This window comes from Chiloscyllium plagiosum, chromosome 22, assembly GCF_004010195.1.
Source record: "Chiloscyllium plagiosum isolate BGI_BamShark_2017 chromosome 22, ASM401019v2, whole genome shotgun sequence".
NCBI classification, from domain to species: domain Eukaryota; kingdom Metazoa; phylum Chordata; class Chondrichthyes; order Orectolobiformes; family Hemiscylliidae; genus Chiloscyllium; species Chiloscyllium plagiosum.
The window spans coordinates 40,401,190-40,426,757 of NC_057731.1; the positions used below are offsets into that span (position 1 = coordinate 40,401,190).

The 25,568-nt window shown below is 38.8% G+C and overlaps 1 protein-coding gene across 1 annotated transcript in view; it reads left to right on the plus strand.

The window, feature by feature from the left end:
* Positions 1 to 25,568, plus strand: part of LOC122561234 — a 322,916-nt gene that overhangs the window by 217,574 nt on the left and 79,774 nt on the right. The window contains exons 13-15 of the mRNA XM_043712844.1: positions 6,805 to 6,901; positions 15,320 to 15,513; positions 18,724 to 18,839. Of these exons, the coding sequence (XP_043568779.1) occupies positions 6,805 to 6,901; positions 15,320 to 15,513; positions 18,724 to 18,839 (407 nt within the window). The remainder of the gene's footprint in view (positions 1 to 6,804; positions 6,902 to 15,319; positions 15,514 to 18,723; positions 18,840 to 25,568) is intronic.

Sequence of the window (25,568 nt, forward strand, 5' to 3'; positions counted from 1 at the left end):
TGACACAGAGGGGGTGTCAGAGCAGAAGCCGTGGTAGGAGGTGGAGGAAAATCAATTTTAGTTTGAAATTCTGTGAATAAAGTAAGAAAGTTAAACAGTGAGCAAAGACAACATTTCCAACAAATCATACAATTTCAACTAAAGGACTAAGATCCTTGTCAGGGACATAGTTACTAAGATGTTTGCTGACTTGAGTGTCATAATATAGGAGGAGAGAGAGACAGGGAAAGACTCGGTTTGGTGGGGCCTGGTGGGGGGTAGAGGGGGTAGTGTGCTGGGGGGATGGGTGGGAAGCAGTGCCTAGAAATAGGTTAATTCATAGAGAAAGGTCCTACAGCAGCAGAGGTGCTAGTATCTAAAACATTCAGGATAGGATTGGAGAGAGTTGTTTTGAAGAAAATGTCAGAAGCAGAGACTGTGGGGGTGTCAGAGAAGAAGACGTTCCATGAGGCAGTTGGAGACCTATTTAAGGAATTCATGTTCAGTAGTAATAGTCAGGTGAGTCAACAGCTGGTGGAAGGTCTTGTGGAGAGATGTTAATGAAAAAGATTAGCATTCAGTAAATCCATAGAGCCTTGCTGAATAGGAAACCAATTACAACTTTGTTCCCTGTACAGGGACCTTTAGCTTGAAAATAGGAGTGATCTTTTCCTAAGGTTTAAGTGTCTGTAAGGTTATTGTTGGGGTTTGGATTCAAGGATTGAATGGTTCTTTCTGATATTTGCAATGTGTTCATTCTAATAGCTCATGTTGTGTAATACAATTTGTGGTTTCTCCCTTTTGAGTAGTATACCTTTATGTTTTTTTGTTAAAAATACAATAGCAGTCTCTTGTGAATATGTCCAATGAATGAACTCTATGGTAAATGAAATGAAAAACAAAACCAGCACTCTCATTCTGGGATCTGACGTGTCCAATATTACCATCAGCTGGGAACATAATGATGTACTGGGCTGAATCTTATAGGGCCGAAATAACATGGGCTATGGTGATAAATCATGAGATGATTGTATGAGATATCTAACCAGGCCTCTCTCAATGTCGTGAGTAATTAATTGTATTTCCCAACTATATGCCAAACCTCAAGATGAGATTCTCACTAGTGAGATGTCTGTTAATGAGGATATTGCTTACTATCAGCATCATTATTTGTGCCTCTCACATCATTAGTATACATCCTATTGCCCATTGTGAGTTTCTAACATGAAAGTCAGACGGGGTACTTGGCTCACTGTTTGCTTCTCTGCACTGCCATCTTGGACACATGGCAACAATATCTCAGGACATGCTCAAGGGCACCTACAGACTCTACCACCTGACACCTGCCAGCCTCTCAAGGCTATCCGGGACCTCTCGAATCCACGAGTAGGATGTTTCTGCATTTTAAAACTTGTACTTCAAGGCTCAGTGGCAATAAGCTTTGAAATGCTGCTGCAAGGACACTTTGTGTACAGAGACAGACATCCAGCTCAATATATCAGCCGACTGCCTCTTGGGCTGCTCTTAGTGCTCACTACCTTGAGCCTACCTTGATGCTCACAGCATCTTTGACTTGCTTGGCCTTGCCTTGCCTTTTTGTGGTTTGCACCCACAGCCAAAGCTACTAGGCTCATAGTGCTTATTTCTTGCCTTGCCATTGAGCACAGGCACAAAGCCAGGAAGCTTGTCAGCAATCCTCAGTCAAATCAAGGGAGATGCCTTTAGTCAGGGGTCCTGGCAAAATAAGTTAAGGACAGCCACTGATATCTGTCCAGAGACTTGGGCATGATGGGTCAGACAGGATCATCTGCTCAATAGGGGGTGAGGGGCCAAATGGTGGTGGTATTTACTCTATTGTGGGTTGTTTTCTCCTGTAATGGGAGAAAGGGAGGGTTTGAATGAGATAAAAGCGCTGGTGCATTTGGGGGGAACGTAGTGAACTTTTCTGAGCAAGTGAGTAGATTGTGCAGAGCCATGCAGGATTAGGAGGGTGGGGTTTGTGGTGGGTGAAATCGCGTGAGGGAAGATGTTACATGTAATAGTGAGAGGGATAGAGCATGACCCTTGCTGGGAGTTGGGTAAGTGAGTGAGTGTAAAGTAGCAGAGAGAAGATGGTGCCACATACCTTGTTCAAGCAGAGAAGTTCATTGGCATTGTTCCTTCACTGATGTGTGTTCTTCCACACAGCTGAGGTGGTACCCTTAAACTAGACTGGCTGGATTAGATGGCATGGCTGCTTCTGCTAGTCCTGTGGGCAGTGGACTTCTGACATCTGCACCATCCTGTCCACCAGGGACTCCAGGTCCTTGTCTGCAAAATGGGCACAAATTGCTATTATCTGCAACGTCTGTGCAAATGTCACAAACTGTGTAGGGTAACTTCAGGCTGACAGTGCTTGTCCAAGTGCACATCAGCTTTTTAAAGATGGCGCAGACATCATGGATGCCATTGTATTCCAGGATACCCCAGCAATGATGAGTTCTTCCTGGTATGGCAAGTGATAGAATTGGGCTAGCATTGGATGTAAAGGATGTCATTGGGTAGGGTAAGTTGTTAAGGAAGTGAGTTTTGGGCAGTAGAATAAGAAAATCCTCAAGGATTCAGGGAGAGAAACCTTTCATGACATTCAATGTAATTGACACTGTTAAAAAAGTAAGATTCAGCCCGAAGTTTGATTTGACCTTTTGGCTGTCTGACATGTGGAGTGGGTGAGTGTCTGTCTACTTTGGTGGCTCGGATGTTTCAGCTATGCCTGACTTGTATCTGACCCATGAGGTGAGAATGATGAAGCAGCTCACTGATTGTTTTCCCAATCTGTGATGACAATAGTAGCTTGCTACTTATCCTTGGAGTCAGCAGTAAGGTTGGGTGTGATGGCTTGAACAGAAGCTGTGCAAGTCCAACCCAGCTGAGAGCCTCAGTACATTTGCACATCCTTGCTTGCTGTGACTCCACAAAAATGCTTGTCTGTACAGAGGGTGGTGGTGGAGGGTAGTTTTTCAGACTGGAGGCCTGTGACCAGGGAGTGCCACAAGAATCGGTGGTGGGTCCACTACGTTTCGTCATTTATATAAATGATTTAGATGTGAGCTTAAGAGGTATAGTTAGTAAGTTTGCAGATAACACCAAAGTTGGAGGTGTAGTGAACAGTGAAGAAAGTTACCTCGGATTACAACAGGATCTTGATCAGATGGGCCAATGGGCTGAGAAGTGGCAGATGGAGTTTAATTTAGTTAAATGCTCAGTGCTGTATTTTGGGAAAGCAAATCTTAGCAGGACTTATACACCTAATGGTAAGGTTCCAGGGAGTGTTGCTGAACAAAGAGACCTTGGAGTGCAGGTTCATAGCTCCTTGAAAGTAAAGTCACAGGTAGATAGGATAGTGAAGAAGGCGTTTGGTATGCTTTTCTTTATTGGTCAGAGTATTGAGTACAGGAACTGGGAGGTCATGTTGCAGCTGTACAGGGTTAGGCCACTGTTGGAATATTGTGTGCAGTTCTGGTCTCCTTCCTATCGGAAAGATGTTGTGAAACTTGAAAGGCTGGGGCTATTTTCCCTGGAGCATCGGAGGTTGATGGGAGATGTTATAGAGGTTTACAAAATTATGAGGGGCACAGATAGGATAAATAGACAAAGTCTTTTCCCTGGGCTCGGGGAGTCCAGAACTAGAGGGCATAGGTTTAGGGTGAGAGGGGAAAGATATAAAAGAGACCTAAGGGACAACTTTTTCACACAGAGGGTGGTACGTGTATGGAATGAGCTGCCAGAGGAAGTGGTGAAGGCTAGTACAATTGCAATATTTAAAAGGCATCTGAATGGGTACATGAATAGGAAGCGTTTGGAGGGATATTGGCCAGGTGCTGGTGGGTGGGACTAGATTGGGTTGGAATATCTGATCGGCATGGATGAGTTGAACCGAAGGGTCTGTTTCCGTGCTGTATATCTCTTTGACTCTATAATGAAATGTTTGTGGACATCTTTTGATTAACAGCACTGATCATACGGTGAAATATGAATTTTAAAATGTGTCAATGAAAATTGCAATCAAGTTCCTAACTACATGATAAGAATTCTTATTGGCATGGACAAGTAGTCCATATTAAAGTTCTTAAATTTGAATGCAACACTTTGACCACATAAGAGCATATTGGCGTAATTTTCTTTAATTAATCATTCCAGAAATGTTAATTGAATATATTAGCTACCTATTCTCTGCTCCATCTTAAATTTCATTATCATTATTATTCTTTAATGTTCTCACTTCTTCCCTGTGACTCCAAAAAATATTCCAACAATAAAGCACTCACCATAAGACCATAAGAAATAGGAGCAGGAATAGGCCTTTTGACCCCTCTAGCCTTCTACACCATTCAATGGAATCACGACTGATCCCATATTTTTCAAGTCCATTTTCTTGCCCTTTCCCTGTAACCCTTGATTCCTTGACTGATCAAGAATCTATTGACTTCAGCTTTAAATATACACAAAGACACTGTCCCCACATCTCTCTGTGACAAGGAGTTCCAAAGACTCACAACCTTCTGAGATTGGAAATTCCTTCTCTTCTTTGGAACCCCTTAATTTTGAGACTATGCTCTCTAATCCTGGACTCTCAACTGATGGGGGTTATTGGTTAAGTGTTCCTCATTAAAAAGACATTGGGAAGGTGTGTGGGAGGATGGAAACCCAGATGAAGCCATGCTCTTGCCCTTGCTGCCAATCCCTATCTTATTGTCCCTCCCTGCAAATCTCATCCCATTCCAACTACTTCAGTCAGTTTCCAGAGAATCCATTGTCAATTTTCTGGATAGGCTGCAGTGAAATACTGGCAGTGGCTACCACTCTTGGTGGTGCCAATTTTGCTGATACTGCAAAGCTGCCAGTCTATGATTAGCCAGCAGCTCTTGTGATGGGACTTCTACCCTACAGCGGCCTTAATTCAATCAGGGATTGATTAGGTAAGTGCCTGATTGCCTTTGGCCCCATTGATTCTCCACACGGTGGATGGGACCCATGTCACTGCCACAAAGTTTGCCCACTATGTGGTCCTCAAATGCAAAATCAGATTTATGGGTCAGTCTTACATTGCTGTTTGTAAGACTTTGCTGCCTACAAATTATTTGCCATGTTTCCCTCATTTCGGCAGTAACGACATCTCAAAAGTACTTAATTGACTATAAAGCAATCAGGCATCATGTGGTTATGAAGGGTGCCATATAAATGCAAATGCATTTGTCTCCATGCTCTCAGCACAAATATATGTGGCAATATAAAATTGAAAGGAAAGAAAAATTGCTTTAAAAATATTGTCATTTGGATCATATTAGTAATTTATTAGAAACACATATTGACTTTTTGAGTCTTTAAAATTACAGACAATGGGTAGCCCAATATCTTATTAGCTACCAGTCATTCTTTAAATGGTGGCTGATAATGAATTATGAAAGAATAATTTGCAAACTCCTGGAACTTTTATTAATTCATGAAAGGAAATTGGTCCAAAAGTGATGTTTAAATTGAGTTAAACCTTAATAAAGACTACAAGATTTTCAGCAGTGTGCTTTGATATTGTAATCCCAGGCACAGATGCTAAATTTTGCCTACCTGAAACTCATTATTAATTAATTCTTTTTTAATATAGGTTGGATTTACTCATTGGGAAAACGTAGAATTATCCCTATTGATGTTGATCTATAATGCAGGTGGTTTGAATTTCACCAACCAGAGAGTTTAATCTTGCACTTTGTGCAAAGCTAATCAAATCTTCGATAACAGATGCAAAGATCCCAGTGTCAGTCTGCATGTTTGGATCTTTACTCTAATCAAATTACGTAGACTCTTGATAAGTCAACACTGATCATCATGCTGGTGGAAATTTAGATTACTCATGGCCCTCTCATTCCCATTGTTTTAATAACAACTGTGCCCTATGTTTTCACACATTAAAGCAGAAATTGTGATGATACCTGAATAATTAAAGAGTTGTCTATGGTGTTGTGTGAATCTGATCAATGTCACCGGCAGAGAAACGTGACCACAGCTGTGCTTTAAAAGTGCTCCCTGCTATGTTTTTGCTGTGTGCTGGAAAAACAATACTTACTCTGTTCACTTTACTCTTTTCTGACCTTGCTGCAGGCAGCAGTGTCACCAGCTGCACTGGTTAACATGGTCACCTTTTCGATTTTTAAAAAAAATGGTTTGACAGGGGATGAAACACATTTCATTTAAACTTGCATTTCCCGCAGGTGTAGCAGTCCTTGTTTGTGTGCCATGTACTGTTTGTTTAGTTAGCTTCCTAGGCAATTTGACTCACTCAGTTTGGTGTCTAAGACCTTCTGCTGATTGCCTGATTCAGTACCCTGTCCCTCCACCCATTTTCCTTCATTTCATTGACTTTTTCATGCAATCATTTAAAGAAATAGATGAGAGGATTTTGTTTCTCCATTTCTTCCTGTCTGTCATGACCTTTGTTTTTTTTAACTTCCTAGGGCGAGTTTCAGTAAATAGTCATTGAGTGCCATGCCACCTGCTAAAGGTAGTTGAGAAATTAGCTTTTCCTGAAATTACCCTGACCAATGACCTCTCCCAACCCACCCTAGGGTTTTGGAAGGCTGTTCCAGCTTTCTGTGTGGCCCCGTTTACTGCTCAATTTCGATGCTGGCATTTAGCCTCTTAATTATTACTTGTCAGTTTAACTCAATAAAGCCTCAAATAAGTAGAATTATGATTTTTTTTTCACATGCTTCTAGTTGACGCTCTGTTCTTTGTTGGACAAGATTGTTAGCAACTTTCACCACTATTTCTCTGATTTCTTTGTTCTGAAAGGAAAGACAAGATGAAGAAAAATATGTGAAATCTGCACCACATACCACACAAGCTCCTGTGTCAAAGGTCACTTCTGGAAGCTCAGGATTAGGAAGAGGTAAAATTATATTTTTATCCTTAAGCTTTGATTTCTTGAGTTAATGAAGATTTTTTTTTCATTGGGTCTGTGCCGCTAACAGGTGTTAGCCCTCAAGCATGGTCTCCAGGGCAGCCAGTCTATACAGCAACTTGAGGGTGATATAATTCATTGTAGCCTTGAACACATACAAATTGGTTGGGGAGACAACTCTTGAAGTTTTTTTTTCCAAGGCCAGATGACATGGGAACTTGAAATCCATGTCAGAAATCAAAGGAAATTTTTAAACTGTCAAAATGTAAACTTATCAACAACCTCTTGACTTCTTTTTTAGAAAGAAGCTTTCTGTATCAGATTCCAATTCAGAGTCAGGTGGGAGGGACCATGTCAGAAATTTGCAATACAAAGCAGAAATTGAGAGTGCATCAAAAAAAAATCAGATGTAATACAAACCAACCTTCATCTCACTTGTCACATCTGCTCTGTCTAATTTAATTTTGAAACCAGAGATGGGAAAAAGATCACAAACAATGTGTAGATGATAATATTTCATTTTTTAATCCTGTCAAGGAAATTAACAGCTGCACGTTGGTTAAGTGCTCACACCAAAGCTGATTTCTATGAAACGTGATGTATGATACATTGAAAAGAATATTTCAAAGCCCAGATCGGCACTGCCCTGTATAATGGTTCACTTCCAACCTTCTCACCTGATTCCATTGGTGGGACTAGCACAGTGGTTTTGTCTGTGAAAGATAGCTCTTTAGCAGGGGTGAAGATGTGAAGAATGCTAATAAACCAACAAGAAACAGAGTACTGTGACATTAACTGCCTCATTATTTACAGATCTTAAGTCAATCTATTAATTTGACATAAGGTTAGTATTAAGTGTTTCAGCTAGTCTAATACTGTCCCCTTCAGTTTAAATTTTAACTTAAATGCCTGATTGGTGCTATTACATCTCTTCTTTTCTATAGCCTGTATGGAAGATCCATTAAAGCAGTTGTGTCATAGGTGATGCGGTTAAAAAAAATTGATTGGGGGATGGGAGACACATGCCATTCACTCCAGAAAAACTTGGACACAACAAGTTGCGAAGTCATTTGTATTTTATTCACATGAGAAAAAAATAGTTTCAGAAATGAGTAGATGCCCAGAATGGTAAAGAAGCTTTTCTTCATCCAAGAATATAATGAAATAGGACACCCGTGCAGCTTGGAATCATTTTAATTGCTTCAAGTCTCAGGATTTTCCAGAAGAATGCAGTGGTTTAATAACTACACCTTTGCATAACAATATGGATAAACTGAAAATATTGGGACAAAAGCAATGCTGATGAATGAAGTTATTAGATATAGTGTATGATCCTGGTGAAAAGCCTTCAGGCCTTATATTTCATTTCTGACTTCTGCTTCATAGAAAAGCATTGTAATAGATCCCAAAGCAATGCTGTTCATGAATTTTTTAGTACAGTGAGGTCAATATGGACAGATCACAAGCACAAAAGATTGTTAAGCTTCTCGAGAAGAAAATATTGCATAGGTTTAGGATATTGGTATAAAATTGGTTTATCTGCCGAGGATGCATCTGTCGAGGTACTGCCCCCTTCTTGCAACCTCAGCAATAAAGTGCTGGCTGAGGAGGTACATTGGAAACTTTCTTGACTTGCCTTTCTTGACAGAGGAGATGCAAATAAGGCCCTCAAGTGGTGGATTAATAGCTAATTAATGGCCTCAACCCACCACCAGCCCAATTACCTTGAGAGACAGAGGGTAATCTGCCTCTGGGTGGTGAGTCTTCCATTTACTGCAATCTAAGCAGGGATGATGGGGTCATGAGTGGGTGGCCACTGACAGCCATCCTTCTTCCCTTGCCTCTGAATCCCCTGACTAGCCCTCCCATTCAATGATCCTCACCCCATGAAAAACAAGAGATAAAGACTTACCTTCCACGTGTTGGATTTCTTGAAGACTGGACTTCAACCAATAATCTTTAGGATGTCGAAGCTGTTTCTGATTAGCCTGCATCTCCTGGAAAAGCAAGACTTGACTGTCAAGACCCTGCAATTGACTCAGAAATTCACTGATCGGTTCTTAACAAGCTGTTTGGAGCTTAATTCAACAAGTTTTCTAAATGGTTGGGGACAGTGAGTCAGTTAACATTGAACACCTCTCCTCCACACTTAGACTACAAATCAGAGAATCTCACTCCTTAAGTAACAATTGCGAATTGGTTTATGCTGGACTATTAACACTGATGTCATATTGAACAATGAGGAGAAAGTGAGGTCTGCAGATGCTGGAGCCCTTCCTGAAGAAGGGCTAATGCCCGAAACGTCGATTCTCCTGTTCCCTAGATGCTGCCTGACCTGCTGCGTTTTTCCAGCAACACATTTCCATCTCATATTGAACAATGTCAACTATAATGACTTTGTTGACTCATTTATTGGGTCAAAGAGGGCAATGAAATTTGCAATGAGTTGCTCAAACAGGGAAGGCTGCATAAATGAGCACTGAGACTTGCTCTGCAGTGTGTACTGCACTGAGACTTGCTCTACAGAGAAAGTGTAATCATCACAATCGCTGCAAAATTTATTGCAAACTTACTTCAAATCATATAAAAATATATTGAAGGCTATTAATTTTTTGACGTTGCAAGAAAGCAGTTGACACAGTGGAGGTACTATTACCGCTCAGCAAATAGACGATCCCATATGTTTCAGAATGAAGGTGGAGAGAAATCTGTGCCTAAATGACCTCATAGCTCAGGTTACGAGTTCTGCAGATTATTAACTCCATAAATCTTTTCCATATCCCACTTCGAGACAATTGGCATTCTGTTGTGTTTTTTATATTTATTCTACATGTTATCCCTTTTTAAAAAAAAGCTAAATGCAGAGAATATTTGAAATAGTTACATTTATAAACAAAATGACTGTGTTGTAATCTGGTGGATTGGTCTGGGATCATTGCTGAAAATGCTAAATTTATTCAGTACCATGTTGACTCCTTGTTAAAAGGCATAACAGATAGATGTATTGCAGGACAACTCATCTGAAATGAGTGGGAGAGATGGTTAAATGTAATTCTTTCCTGAGCTGGGACTGCATTTTTCAGTCATCTGTATAATCTGTATAATCCATTGATATACTTTGGATTATTATTTTGGGGGAGTCTTCTGCAGCACAAAGCAGGTGTAGCTCACACTGGAAACCAGGTCACTTGAGAAGAAGTAGGATTAAGCAATAAAATGTGGAACCTGCTAACTTAACCATACGCTTTTGCATTCTGTTTTGCAGTTGAAAATGATGCCAGTTAGCAGTATTATCTCATTCATACACCACTCACAATGTGGGACCAGGAACATGGCATAAAAAAGTGTTAGTTAGCATATCCTGTCAATTGCTATGCAATTAAATGTTAAAAAAAAGTTGCTCACTAACTGCATTTTGTCAGCACACCTGTGCTACAATATAATCTATCTAGAATGTTACCAATGGAATATGATACTGGAACTATGTTCAAAGAAGTTTCAGCTGAAATATTGTCACTGTGTCAAAAAGGATTGGTCTGTGATGTTCAAGGCTGCTGGTGTTCTGAAATTTGTTTTGTTCACCTTGTGGCACAGAATTCAAAGCATTGTCAGCAGTACTGAAAGAGTTGCACACATGGAAGAATATACAGACATAATATTATGCACAGTTACAGTTGCAACTTTAAATTTCTGGCTGAGACATTGATGTCGTACTGCTGACATACTGGATGCACAGATTGAAAATTCGGCCCACCCAAGTCCAAAAAATAGTGGCAGAATGTGGCATATAAAGTGTCAGTGGTAATAGTTTATATGTTCAGTGCAGCTTGAAAACACAAGTTGTACTGTGCACAGCCAGGTTCTTATAACATTAGGACTATAACACAAATAGTAGGGGTCCTGTTTAAAAAATATATAAAATGAAGAATGAAGGAAAGTCTGATTAAGTTATTTAAGATACTACCTTTTTTCTCTGGACTTGGGTCTAAATTAAGCACAGAAGAATAGGATAATGATTTTGAGCGACATAAACAGTTGATGGTACACAAAAGTCTAAAACACAAAATTGTATCATCTGATAAGAAATTACTTTCCTTATTTTGACTTATGGGAGGTGAAAAAATATCCCTTTGCTGCCTGAGTTGATCAGGACAAAAGCCAACCAGTGTTATATCTAACCTAAAGTGCTGATCCTGGGTTCAGAATAACAGAGAAAGTGTTCTATGCTTCAGTAGTATTATCCCTAACTTGTGTAACTGCAATAAAAATATTTGAAAGCATGAGAATATAAAGAAACTACAAATTTAAAATCCGTATAAACATATTGCAGTGGTTACAAATTAATGTTGATTAGTGCAGTTGTGCTCTGCTGTAAAGAAGTTTTTCTAAAGTAGTCTATACCAAACACATTATTGATATAGCACAGTTTGTGGAGGGATGCTTTGGAGCTTGACTAGATGGCAGAAATATGAGCTGTGATTATCACCAATAGCAGAAACTTTATATTGAAATATTTCCTTTTTAAGCCACTCAATTATACAATGGTTTTAAATCCCTACTTCCAATATGTACATGACATTTTATTAATAGAATTCTAGTTTCTTTTAACAAAAACATTTCATTATAATGTATTTTTTCATAATTGATTTTCATTTCCAAAGCAACTTCTTAGCTAAGATATTTTATTTAGAGAACTAGCTAGGATAATATTAGTATCCATGATTAAATATTGTATTAAAAACTCTGAAGATACTATTACTAACAATACAATAGCAATAATACAAAGGCCAGTGCCCTTTGAGCAGAAGCTGATTGAATGTTGTCTTGTTGTATTTTGAATGGATTCCTATCCTGTGCCAGCTAGCACATGTTTTGCTGGGATTTAGTTCATCAAATATGCTCAAGGCTCATTCAGATGCCAGAGATGACTTTCAGCTAAGACTTCAGTGGTGACCATTGTGCAGTGTAAAAATGTTTGATCTAAGGTGTCTTTCTCCTTAAAATTAGCCACCATTGTTTATTGCTGCTAGCTGTTTTTTTTTTGTTCTTCACCAGCCAAATCTCACATGGGAACTTAAAATCTCAGTAGCTGGAATTTGGTGAAGTGACACCAGTAAACAGGTACTCAATAGCCCTTCTATTTCCACTGGTGCTTGACATCATGCCTTCCAAATATATGATCTGAATATTTTTTCCCCGATCAATCTGTTCAGAGATGTTTTTGCACACTCTGGACCAAGTGGGATTTGAACCCTGGCTTCCTGGCTCAGGAGTAGGGAAACTACCACTATGCCACAAGAATCTTATCATGTATATCACTTGAGTATAATTAAATTATAATTGATTTCCTAATATCTGTTAAGGCCAGCTGATGGGACACAGGGATAGCCAGTGGCTCTGGATCAGCTTCCTTGCACAACGGACCACCAGTATTTCAGAAGTATAAACTGTGATTTGGCTTATTGAAAAAGATTTTAAAATATAATGATATTTGTTTTTCCAAGCCAACAATAAAAGCTGCGGTGACACAGACACCTGCAATAGATTACAGATCATTGTTCACTCAACAGGTAGACACATAGCACTTAATGTCTTCAGGTAAACTCCACTTATTCAAAGACTTAGAGCATAAACAATGTGACATCTAAGTTTCAGGCATTGTCTTGTGAAAATGCCCTTCATTTTTATTTGGGTGTGAGCCAAGTACAGAAGAACCATTGATCTTTCCTTGCCTTTCTGACAATCATAGTGACAAGGTAAGTGGTTTATGTTGAAAATGGGTGGTGCCAGTGGATTTTCCAGTTTTTTTGCATCAAATAACCTCAAACAAAATCAAAATGCGAAGTAAATTGAGTCTATTTCTCTATTGAAAAAGGCACTGCTGAAGTGACTAAAGGTGGGTTAAATGCCTGAAGCAACAGGCTTTCTTTATAAGCATTCTTGAGCAGTTCCATAACCTGAGGAACTCCTATTCACTCTGGATTGAGCAATACTTTTACTTTGTTTGATACTTGTATCAAAAGCCCTCTCTTTAAAAAACACTCTCTGTGCTCATGTAATGTTGTAGAGAGCAGAATGTAATATTATAAAGTTGTAAAGTACTCCAGCATTGATGATTGGTTCATGTATCACAAAGTTAACATGAAACAGTCAGTGTATGCCTTATGCTACTCTGAAGGTATTACTATACCACAGAAACAAATATAAGATTGGTTTTATTTAGAGTGATTTAGACTTGCTGGAGTTAAACCATATTAACAGACTTGCACCACTTTGGATGAGGAAAATTAAGTGAGCAACCAAATAACAATTACTCTTCAGATTAAAAGACGTGGCTGGTGGATTGTGTGGGATCATTTTAAATCTTCCTTTGCACCACCTGCAGCTTGTGAAAAGTGAGAGTGCTCTTAGACCACCTCTTCAAGATACTTTCACACCGCTAGCCTAAATTTAATTTGGACAATTTCACACCCAGATTGCTCCGGACAGCTTGGATCTAGATGAAGCCAAAAGCTGCTTTGCATCAATACAAATTGGGCAACATATCTGGCTTATAGAATACTTAACGAAAAGCTTCTCTGTGGCATTTTCCATGCTCCAGCCGGTGCCTTGTGACAAGGCCAGGTAATGGCCTCAGCTTAGTTGCTCACTGACTTGAATTAGCAGGAAATAGTAACAAGCAGTTTCTCACACACCACACTTCTTCAGCCAATCGCAATTTCCATCTTAGTCCAAGGGGATAATAAAAATAGACACTAACAGATGTACCATATGCTTTAAATCGTCATTTAATTAGGCAATAATAATGGAACGACAAACGGTACACAGATTGGGGTTTTACCACCCCAGGGATTGTTTTGGCATGAGGTGCAGCTGAGAGCTAAAACAATTGCTGACGTGGCAGAAGCCCAAATACACGTACCCCTAGTTGTTTATTATTGCCATTTCATTGCTAGCTTTCTTTATCATGTGAAGAAACAAATAAATCAGAGTTGAAGCTGTAAATAATAGTCTTAGTATTGATGAAGAAAAAAACACAAGAAATCATTAAGATTTAAAATACACTCTCAATGAGTATTGACATTATGATGCTGAGCTCCAGTCTAGTAACATTTTTAACAGTAACTCAACCAAGACATTTCATTGTAACAGTAATTGTGCTGGTAATTTAACTCGGAAAGAGTACTTATCTATTACTATTTGGCCATAAAACAAAAATTGGAATTGCTTTTTTGCTGGCAAAGAGGGAAAAATCAGCTTGTTTTCCCACTCTGGATTGCTATGCAGTGATCTCTGTTATAAAGTGTGAGTTGACTGTGGACAGCATCAGACTTGGCTCTAGACAACCTTGTGTTCTCTTCGCCTCACCTCTACCCCATGCCGCCCCCCCCAAAAAAAAACACTTATTTAATATCCTGCAAACATTCATGGCCACAGTAACTGTTACACTGAAACTCTAACTTAGAAGAATCAGTAACTTGGACCTTCTGTGCTGGACAATAATCTTTGAGAGGTAGGACTTCTAGTTTGTTGTGCATTGCCTTTGCATTCTCTCCAAGATGAGGTTTTGCAATTGAGTAGCTCGAGGTGTGCCACACAGTGTGGAACCTTGCTGCTTCCTTGCTACCAATAAAAATGGGAACATTCTTTATAAAATGTTATGGCCTCCTCTTCACCCTGCATGAGAGAACACTCTGTTACTGCTGGCACATACTGTTACTTCATTTAAATCTTTGGAAATGCACCAACTCCCTGACCCAGTGACTTTAAAATGCTACAAGTCTGAGATAAACACATCCTCTGTATCCAGCATTCAAACAACACAAATGGAAGGAAGTATGTCAGACAACATATTTTCTTCACTTTCAATCATTTCAATGTCCCCACCCATATCGGGCTAACTGAATGATATTACCATAACATAGGATGGGGGAGGCAACAGGAAGCAAAATGGGATAGAAGGATGTAACAGAGCTGTCAAAAATTCACCTAGCTGCAAGTAGGAAATCCAGGCAAATATCTTCAGTGGAGTAAAAGAGTAATCACAAAACATTATTTCTTCTTATTTATAATGTTCATTGTTTAGAAATGTCACTATAAATCAAGGGCAATCTCAGTCTGAGATGACATTGATCTGGTATTGTATAATCTTTATAAAAACACTTCTATTCAGTTCAGTTTCTTACATGAATGCAAATAGACAAATGTTATGAAAGATTCTCGAGAATAACAGTGGGCAAATGGTTAGTAGACACCACCTAGTGGACACATAGGAATATTATTCATTTGTTGCGTGACACTTAGAGGAGCAAAGAAAGAGAGGAATGTTCAGAATGGTGAAATGGATCACATGAAAAAAAGTCTTTATACAATTTTCTGACTGCATTATGTTTCAATTATTCTTAGGTTCAAGTCCTTCGGTACTAAGTGGGTTAGAGAACTACATGGATGAATCTCTACAAGAAGTTTTCTCCGATGTCTTTCCTGCAAATGAAATTGTGCTGAACAAATATTCAGCCATGATTTTTACCTCTTGCAACGGTGGAAATTCATATGTAGAGGTGAAGGGGGCCACAATGTGTTTGAGCTGTGCAGAAAAGGCAAGCATAAAGTCAATGGTTTGAAATCAGCATGCACATTAAATTTGTCAGGGTAAAAAGTAGTGTTTATTCTGAAATAAGAAACATATGATTGGGGAAGGAATTTATTAAAAGGTTAAAAACACTGGGTGAGGGGTGAGAATCTCTGGCATTCTTTTAAAACCCAGCTTCCAAGCCAGTATCATGACATTGTTAGCTGGCACTCTAGGTTCACATGACACAAAGAATTGGCAACTCAAGACTCCCCATGTGATAAATTGGCAATCTTACCTGCAGCATAGGAGGAAGGAAGAAATTACAGATCAGTTCATTTTGAGATAATCTCTTCCTCTCCTTGTAATTGGCGAATAACCAGCATTCATAGGGTATCTGATGGTGCTATAGGGTGTACAATAGAGTTGTACAACCCACAAAGTTCCAGGATTGTAAGCTGAGTTAACTAATTTCAGTAAGTTGTTTCTGGAGAAGGACAAGGAATAATTGGGCTGTGCTGAAGATCTTTAACATTATCTGGTGAGCCCTGTTAGAAACAGAATTGTTTAGGTAACAAAGTGAAGGCTATTCTTGCCTCTGATTCTGTAGTTACATTGTCCATTTAAGGATCATGGTTATGATTCACATTTGAAGAGTGCCTGCTTTATTACAATACCAGAGAGCTGTGGTTACAAATCCAACATTGGTTCAGTGCCTTTTTGGAAGATATGTTCAAGGTAGAAAATTAGAGGTGGATAAATATGCTTTTGATAGTGATCTGGCCGCTCACCCCAGAGTTCAGATGAGACAAAAACGAAAAATTAAAATAACCTTAACAAAAAGTCTATTAAAAGTTTGGTGCAAGGTTTGTGAAAAGTTTGGTTATCAGTCAGTAGTTGAAACCTTTTGAGGAGAGTGGACAATTATTTAGAAGTGTGTCAATCTAAAATTGTGGATGGTTTAAAATGCTTACTGTTCCTGCAGGATATACTCCAAAGCTAAAATAAGTGATTATTACTGGAAAAGTAGATGTTAAAGAATTTGATAGGAACTCCATCATGCAAACTAATCCATTTATTTTACTAACAAAAATTATGTTACTGACATAATCCAACAAGATTTGTGATTAAACTACTGACTGGTTAGCAATCAGAAAATAGTAATCAGGAAAAAAAAAGAAAAACCACACAAAAAGGCCTCTGATTTTAGAGAAATTACCGAGAAGTTATGCACATTGAGAATACTATTTTTAAAAGAAATTACCTTGGAAGAGCTTGTTTCCCTCATAAATGGCATCACCACTAGCTTAATACTGGAAAAACAATGACCAAAAATACACCTGTAAACTTTAAGGACACTGAGGATGTGTTAAACCAGTTGGAGGGTAAGTCCTTAAATTTCTTGCTATCCTTCATTACCTGGATAAAACATATAGAATTGGTATTCTTGTTCAAACATATCTCTGTTCTCCCAGTGGGATTTTTCTTTGCTGACTGGTCTCTACTCATGTTGTTTTTGTTGACAAATGCTTGTGTGGGCTGTTTTTAGGCATCATTTGCTCTGTATGGAAGCATGATGTTGTTTACGTGGCAATAAGCAAATTTTTCCACGTTGGATTATTATAATGAGACTGTAAATAAAATGGGAATAAATGTCAGAAGAATAACACAATGGTGCAGCCTACATCACAGTCCCAAAGAGCGATGCCACCCAGTGGCAGTCTACAATAGGGTGTCTCAATGGTACTGCCGCATTAAAGTCTAAACAGCCCTGGCGCCCAATGGTAGGATGTGAGCTTGTACTCTTGATTTGCAACACAATGAATTCACAGTCATGGTCTTGCTGCAATTGTGAGGTGCAGGTGGGGAAGCAATATTAGTATTAGATTTTGTCTTCAGAAAGGGAGAGAGAGCAAAGTTAGACACCCATCAGATTTATTCCCATCCAGCTTGAAATTTATGGAAGATATCCTGGCCACCATTGTGGACAGGGTCAGTTAATGCCACTGATTAGTGTGAGAAATAGAAAACCCAATTCCTTTTTAAACAAGCCTCGATGGTTCTTAGTTCACAGAAGCTAAAGGTGAGGTTGAATTCCATTTCATATTTGGAATTACTGGGTTGCCATTTAATAAGCTGTGATTGAAGTTGGACCTTTCCAATGTTTCAGGGTTACGCTTAATCAATGGGGGATGAATCGTTCTCTACAGGGCAGGAGAAATGGGAGGGGGATGGGATTAAGAGGGAATCAATATCAGAGAACTGGAAGTACACTATTCTGTACGAAGGAGTGCAGGAAAAGAAGGAATAATGATGATGCTTAAAAGAGCACCCAGTCAAGTTTGTACTGCCTTGTTCTTTTTTCTTGGAAAAATTGATGCATTATCTAGCATGTGTTTAATAGCAGCCTGAGTATCATTCACCATGGTGCAATTGAGGGTTATTACTTTATGCTGTGTTGTGGTTTTTATAAAAGGTTCATTAGACTATTTCTAATCGACAAATGCAGGCACTAATTGAAGACAGTTTACTATATTATCTTAATGACTTGGAAAAAAGATTTTCAATCAAAATAAATCTTAAGTTATTTAGAATGTAATGAGGAATATTTAACCATATCATAACCTAAATTTTCCATTCTTTTCAAAGTATCAGGAACATCATTATTTGTGCTTGTGGGTCGGATAGTGTGTTAATGTATGTTCGACTTGACTTGGGATAATTATGATGAAGCCTCACGTGAGCATTTCAGCAAATTACAGTAGATTTTGCGCAACATTGTTTCAACTTTTACCTTGCGTACACTGTGTTATTTCATTTTGTGGAGGAAGTGCTTAACAGAAAACACAAGGTTTAGACAAATTGGAGAAGAAACATTGCCAGAGAGGACATGTATTAATCAGTGTCACAGGTGCTTATAATAGTCCAGCTAATTACTTCATTACTTCCCTCCAGTCTACAGACCAGCTTGTTCAGACTGAACGGTGTAAAGTTCCATTACCAGTGCTTACTGTGATGATTTTAACCATTCTGAGAAATCTCTACAGGCTAGAACAAGTACTCGCTTGTTTCTCTATTTCACTGGGGACTCCTATTTGTGCATTCAGCCGTGTTTAGTACAATCATATCATAAACTAAATTGTTGATAAAGTGCATATCTTCTACCTTTATATTGCCTTTTAAATATCACTAATATATGTTTTACCATTCATTCTTTAATACATTTTATTTTTTATAGACGCTGATCTGTCCACATAAAATTGGTAACAACTGTGTGATTGCACTGCCCAAGAATTGCACCCATATTAAAATCAGCAGACCCAAAGCTCACATCATTACCATGGAGGCTAAGCTGTAAGTAGTCCCCTGGGGCTTGTTGTCCTAATGAATGCCAGACCACAAATTAATGAAGTTGCTTTGGAAAAACATTGTGATTTTTAGTCACTGAAGCATCAGTAAATCTGCCAGAACCAGGACAGCTGTTTATAGCTTGTTATGATTTCAATTTGTTTACAAATTAGATTTTCCTTTTTAAAATTTGGTGCTTAGCTGCCACTTCGTGTCAGTCATTATGAAATCAGGATGCTTTCTGATGTATTGAAAGCTGGGAGGGGGCTCATTGCCTGATGTCACCTGAGTCCTTAGACCCTTAGCATGGAATCACATATAATTTGTTTTCACTGACCCATGCTTCTCAGTGGCAAGAATCTGTGGTTATCCTAATTAGTTCATGTCAGCCATGAAAAGCATAAGCCCCATCTGTCTTGCTTCTCAATGATACCCTTTTGTTCTTTGAAAAGATCCTGGTATCTGTTCTTTAGCAGAACAGAGCCTCTAAGACCTTGACTCAAGAGGGGTGAAAACATATTATTCCTTTGGAGTAAACAGCTATGAGATACAGGAATAAGTCAGGCATAATGAAGAGATAATATGCCTAGGGCAACTCAACAGCTATGTTAGCTCAGTGGACTAATTTAAGAGATTTAAGTTTAATTCCAGGGCTAGACTTGTAACTCTGACCTAGTCTAGGCCAACTTATCCTGGGAAGTCACGGATAACTGGCTTTGGGATTCTTTCAGCAGGTGTTGTTTCAATGTAAAAACATTTATTATCTTATACAGGCTGGCACTTGTCATACCACTGGAAACAATGATATTTATGAACAGGCTAACTCAGGCAAAAAAATTACAAATATGGGCTGTTAATATATCAAAAAAAGTCATGCGATGATTTTAAATTAAATAAATTAATATTGATTTAATTTACTTACAATATGTTTACAAATTTAATCACATGACTGGCTTGATATTAAGTAGCATGAATATTCAGATAATTGCAGTCATCAGATTGGGTTTGGAATCTAAATTTTAGTCCTTTGATTTTAAATGATTAGTTTATTCGTGATTTAGACACTTATAACAATAATACTTAGCCATTTTCCTCAGTATAGATGAAAAGTAGAGAAGATTATATGGAAATGTCACATCTGTTAGCAGGTTTGTAAAAGGGTCTAAGTTTAACACTGCTTACCTTGGCCTAGATCTTTGTGTGGGCTAATGTAGACCCACCCTGTACAATTCTCTACCTTTCAAAATGCCCACCTGACCCATATACGCCATTGCCCAGCGTTTTTAATCTACTTTTAGTTTTCAACTTTGCAGAGCATTTTATGAGCTGTGAAGGTAGGAAACCTGGTCAGCACGGATGAGTTGGGCCAAAGGGCCTGTTCCCATGCTGTTTGACTCTTAAAACAAAGATTGTGGGTACGAAGATGAGGAGGCCTATCTCAGTTATCCAACACAACAGCTAAGCTCCCTAATCCTCCTAAAGACCCTCTAAAATTCATCACTTCTCTCCCTGCCCACCCCCTCATGCCCTGTCAGATCCAACATTCCACCTTCATGATGACTTCAATTGTGTGCCTTGTGGAAAGATATGACTTGTGTTACAGACAAGACCAGACACCCTCAAAATATCTTAAGAAGGTAGCTTAGACTCTAACTTTTTCTTATTTCAAAGGTAAATGCAACGTGCAGTGTTCCAGATGCATTTCAACTGATCAAACAACTCAATGTTAAGCAAAACAGAATTTATTCAAACATGATAAGTTGTACAGGACATGAGTAAGGCCTCCTCTGGAATACTATGTCTAGTTCTGGTTACTCAGTTATAGGAAGGATATTATTAAGCTGGAGAGGGTTCAGAAGAGATTTACCAGGGTGTTGCCAGGTATGGAAGGTTTGAGTTATAAAGAAAGGCTGAATAGGCTGTGACTTTTTCACTTGAGTATAGGAAGTTGAGAGGCAACCTTATAGAAGTTTATAAAATAATGAGGGATACAGATAGGTTTAATAGCAGTTGTCTTTTCCCTCACGTGGGGGATTTCAAGATTCAAGCACATTTTTAAGGTGAGTGGAGAGAGATTTGAAAAAAGACATGAGAAGCAAATTTTTTACTCAGAGTGTGACTCGTGAGGAAGAACTTTCAAAGGAAGAAGTGGACGTGGATACAGTTACAACATTAAAAAGACATGTGGATAAGTACATAAATAGGAAAGGTTGGGAGAGATGTGGTCCAGGAGCAGGCAGATGGGATTTGTTTAGTTTAAGATTATGTTCGGCATGGACAGGTTGGACCAAAGAGTCTGCTCTGTGATGCATGATTATAAGGTTCTATGACTCTATGTACGCTCCATTGCCATATGCCTAGCGTCGATTATGCACTGTACGCAGGAGTCATGCAATGGCAATGGGAATTATTTTTCAATCATTGCAAAAAAAATTCATTGTAACAATCCTTATGAAAACAAATTCAAACATATTATCATTGATACTACAAACTTTGTGCAGTAGAACTTTTGAAAATTAATGAGGAACTGTAAAAGATGACAACATGCTGGCCAATGTAAGGATCAACTTACATCCTCAGGACAGACCCCTATGATGACTCACTGCATTAAACAAGCATGTACATTTCAGGATCTAATTGTGACATTTAAAGGAGCCAAAACATTTTACACTTACTTTTCAGAATATCCCAAGCTCCTTGGTTGGCTTTCCCCAGTTGTCACAACCTTTTTAGGGACTTTTTTTATGACTTCGAATAACCCGCATCATCATCATGAAAATGGTGCATGGGAGGAAATGCATTTTTCCTGTGGGTCTGACCTCAGAAGGTGTGTTTGAGATTTGTTTTACCAGGTCCTCACGACTTGTGAGAAACCACTCAGATTTGGAATACAGCAGTGGAAAATTGTTATTCCTCTGACAAAATACTAATTGCAGCAATTTGCAATCTGATTCCCACCTCTGTTTGGAGTTAAAAATTCAAGCTCCTCTCTTTACCAAACTACGGGAGATCAGAGGCATATGAAATGAAGTTCTGTCCTAGCTTCTACTTAGGACAGGATCAGGTTTAGTTGTGATAACCGCAATGGCATTACAGCCCCTTGGCATTCACTGTCCTGGCCCACAACTAAAGACTTGAAAAGATATTAGAGATCTTACACTAACCATCGAACCATATTTCAGAAAAAAAAACATTAAGGAGATAAAAGGAGAGGAAAATTTGTTTGAGGATGGGGGAGGAGGGAGCTAATGTAGAGAGTTTGAAGACAAAAGTGAAAGCATTTTCTGTGGTGTGTGACTAAAACTGATTATTATGATCAGATAAGATTGAAGAAATGTTTTTGAAGAAGCCCACAGATGTAAGCCAGTGTGAAGAAATCAAAGAAAGGGATTTCAAATTCTAATCAGAAACATATGTAGACAACTTTTAAAAAGGTAATTGCAATAAAGTACTTAAAATTTAGAACATGGTAGCTGCTGAAGTTTTTTGTAAATTGAAAATTCCAGTGTCATTTGTATTAGAGACTCTGACCTGGCAGACTTGATTCAGTGGACAATCTTTGGCAAGATATATAATTTAAAGATATGTGTTGGAAGATGTATCATAAATAAAGGAAACTACTTCATTGGCTAATAACTAATTCCAGTTATTTGGAGTAAAATCCTCTGAATTGTTTGAAACTTAAAAGCTCACAGTACTTCTGTCTTGATTTGCCTTCTAGTGCAGAGGAAACACAAAGGCAGGCAGCTTGTCATGTTTGTCAACAGTGATCTTTCAAGGGGATGGAAATGTTACTGTTGCATGTGACTGCAGTTTACATGTCAAACACACTGCATGTGCTTCAGCTAAATAGCCATGTCTCCAAGTCTAAGGGATTAGTCCTTAGTCAAGTCAAGGGGGACTGCCATTAGTCAGAGAGTGGTGCCACAGTTAGTCAAGATCAGCATTCCTTCTCGGTCCAGAGACTTGGATGTGGTCAGGCAGCAACTTAACGCATCAAGGTTTCCATTTCACTATAGAGTGGGGAGTGGGCGTGGTGAGTCTTGCAGATCCAGTGCAACCAGTCCCGGGATTAACAATAGGTCAGTCAGGGAGCTGTGCAGATATCAAAAAGGGGTCTGATCACTCATCAGTCCGGGCTGTCCTTCTAATACAGTGAGTGAGTGGGCCATGGTTAATCCTGAAATTGTACTCACCCGAAAGTCACAGAAGATCAACAGCAACCATTGCTGTGGTAGGGATGTTAGTTTTGGGGTTTGGAGATATCATACTAAGATGCAAAGAAGAAAATAATTGTGAAAGGTTAGTCAACATGAAAGACTGGGAAGTGACAGTGCATTGGAGGACATGGTGAGGGGAGTAATTGACAGTCACCACCACCTTGGCTTCAACAGGAGCCGGGGTAGTGCTTCATGATTTTTGGCATGGCTAAGCTATAGGCTCAGGACTCAGTAGGTAATGTTGGTAGGTGAAGACATAAACCAGTGTGTTGGATGGAGATACCTAGAAGTTCAGAACTGATGGGGTTGACACAGTGTGCAAGGAAGAAAGTATCATGAAGCTTTTGGAAATCATATAGGTTAGAATGCTGAGCCTCTGACACACACTGCAACACATGACTTGTGTGGCCTTCTATCCTTATCTGAATGCTAAATGTGCAATGTCAATGAAAAGTGGCTGCAACCACATCTTTAGTACGTAGAGTGGTTATTTATTTCTATGCCTGAGCATGCAGGCTGTACTTGCGAGTGATATATGGCCTTTCAATGGACAAATGCGTAATTGAAGTATTTACACAGTACAGGTTGAAGAGGTTTATAACCATAGTGCATACTCTGCATTTGAAATACACATAGTGTCTGACTGTGTGGGATACAAATCCTGGCCACAAGCAATCTTGACCACATTATTGATCATTACAGATTGATCACAGTCATCTCTGTGAAGTAATCATAGGTGGCCATAGAAGTGTCACCACAATTCAGAAAGTTCAAGCCAAGTTCTCTTAAGCTGATTTCCTCTCAATCTTGGACTGTGAACATGCTCTTATATGCAGTGCTGCCTTTCTTGGGTGATGTGGGGACTGGGTTGGTAGAAGATATCAGTAATTGGTCTGCAGTTCAAATATTCTATTGTGTTTGAATGGTATGGCTTATGCTGCATACATCAGAATAAGGTCCATTATGTGAAAAGGTCCAATTTGAGGCATTCTGTGGGCTCTCCTTATGTTTCTAATGCCCCATTGCATGAAGGATTATCATGAATGATGTGAAAGGCTTTATTAGTGAATTCATCTTTCTGATGTGACTTTCCTCCAATTTTTAAAATTACCTCAGTTAATTGTTCATTCTCTTTTTGGCACAATAAATTGTGCACCAACTGAAGAGTTAGACAGGGAAACAAATATCTGGGCGACTGTCTATCTCTCTCCCTACTTCATGCATTCAATGCCACCCATCATGTAAAGTCAGATGGAATATCCCAGGGCTATTTTTGACTGAGTCACCTGTTCCGTGAGAATGTGTGGAGAATCAAGATTGTGAATTCTAGCTGTGCCATTTTGTGACAAATGCAGTTATATTTAAAGGAAATGGCAGAAAATTTCTTCTGTAGTGAACTCTGACGCCACTTGCAAGCAAGTGTATAGCAACAGTAACAGTATGTGAGGATACAAAATACAAAGTGCCTACTTGTGGCAATGCACTGATGAATCAAGTAAAAAACAGTGATCTCTTGTCATAGATGAAACCCAAGTTAAACTTTGTTCTTCCATCTCACAGGCACACCGATGGATTATTTTTTCTCGACTTTCAATTTTAAAAGAATTTCTGTTTGAAAAGAGTGGGGTTATGTTGGTTACCAGGACGGCGATGCAAGCAAAATATTATAGACTAGTTTACTGATCAGTGATAACTAATGTGCGAGTCAAAAAAGGAGAATCAGTCAGCCCAAAGGTGCAGATATGTTAATTAAGGGCAGACCAAAACATCCGTTGATTTTGTTAGCCTGAAATTCCTGTAGACCCTGATTGTATTTGAAATTACTAGAACAGGATCATGTAAACATGTAGCATCGGTGTATTTCTCCACTATGGCCCAATAAAGTCTTCATTGTAAACTCAGAAAGAGCATTCTGACTGTTAAATCTTTACCCTTCTTTGGTTGCAGCCTAACTGATCCTCTATGTTGCTATTCATTGGTGCTTTACTCTGCTTTTTCCTCATCATCAGTATAATCACCTTTAGAGTTTGCATCTGAGTTTTATGTGAATTATGAACTTAAAATGCTATCTGTTGACTAAAACATCTTCTTTCTGTCTGGAGACCAGATGAGGCATTCTGAGGCAGCAGAATTTATACATGTGTCTCCTCATATCCTGCTGTAACTTTGGGACAGATTTGATGGAATTTCAGAGAAATAGCTAGATAATCATTTTACAATTTGTCCTACATTTTATGTTTTCATCATTCTGTGCAAAATTTGAGGTAGCAGGTTGGCAGAACACGAGTAAATTCTGTGATATAAATCATAAGTGTATTTGTCCTAACTTGCATGGTATTGTGATTTGTGCACAGTGTGCATGGAAATTTTGTTGTAAAATATTCTGCAAACTGAACAATATTTAATGAATGACACAGGTACACAGGCAAAACTCTAATTGCTTTTAACTCTTCCATTCCCACACTTTCAAAGCCTTCTCAGCACTCTCTGTCTATTGAAAAATGATCTGCTCCCA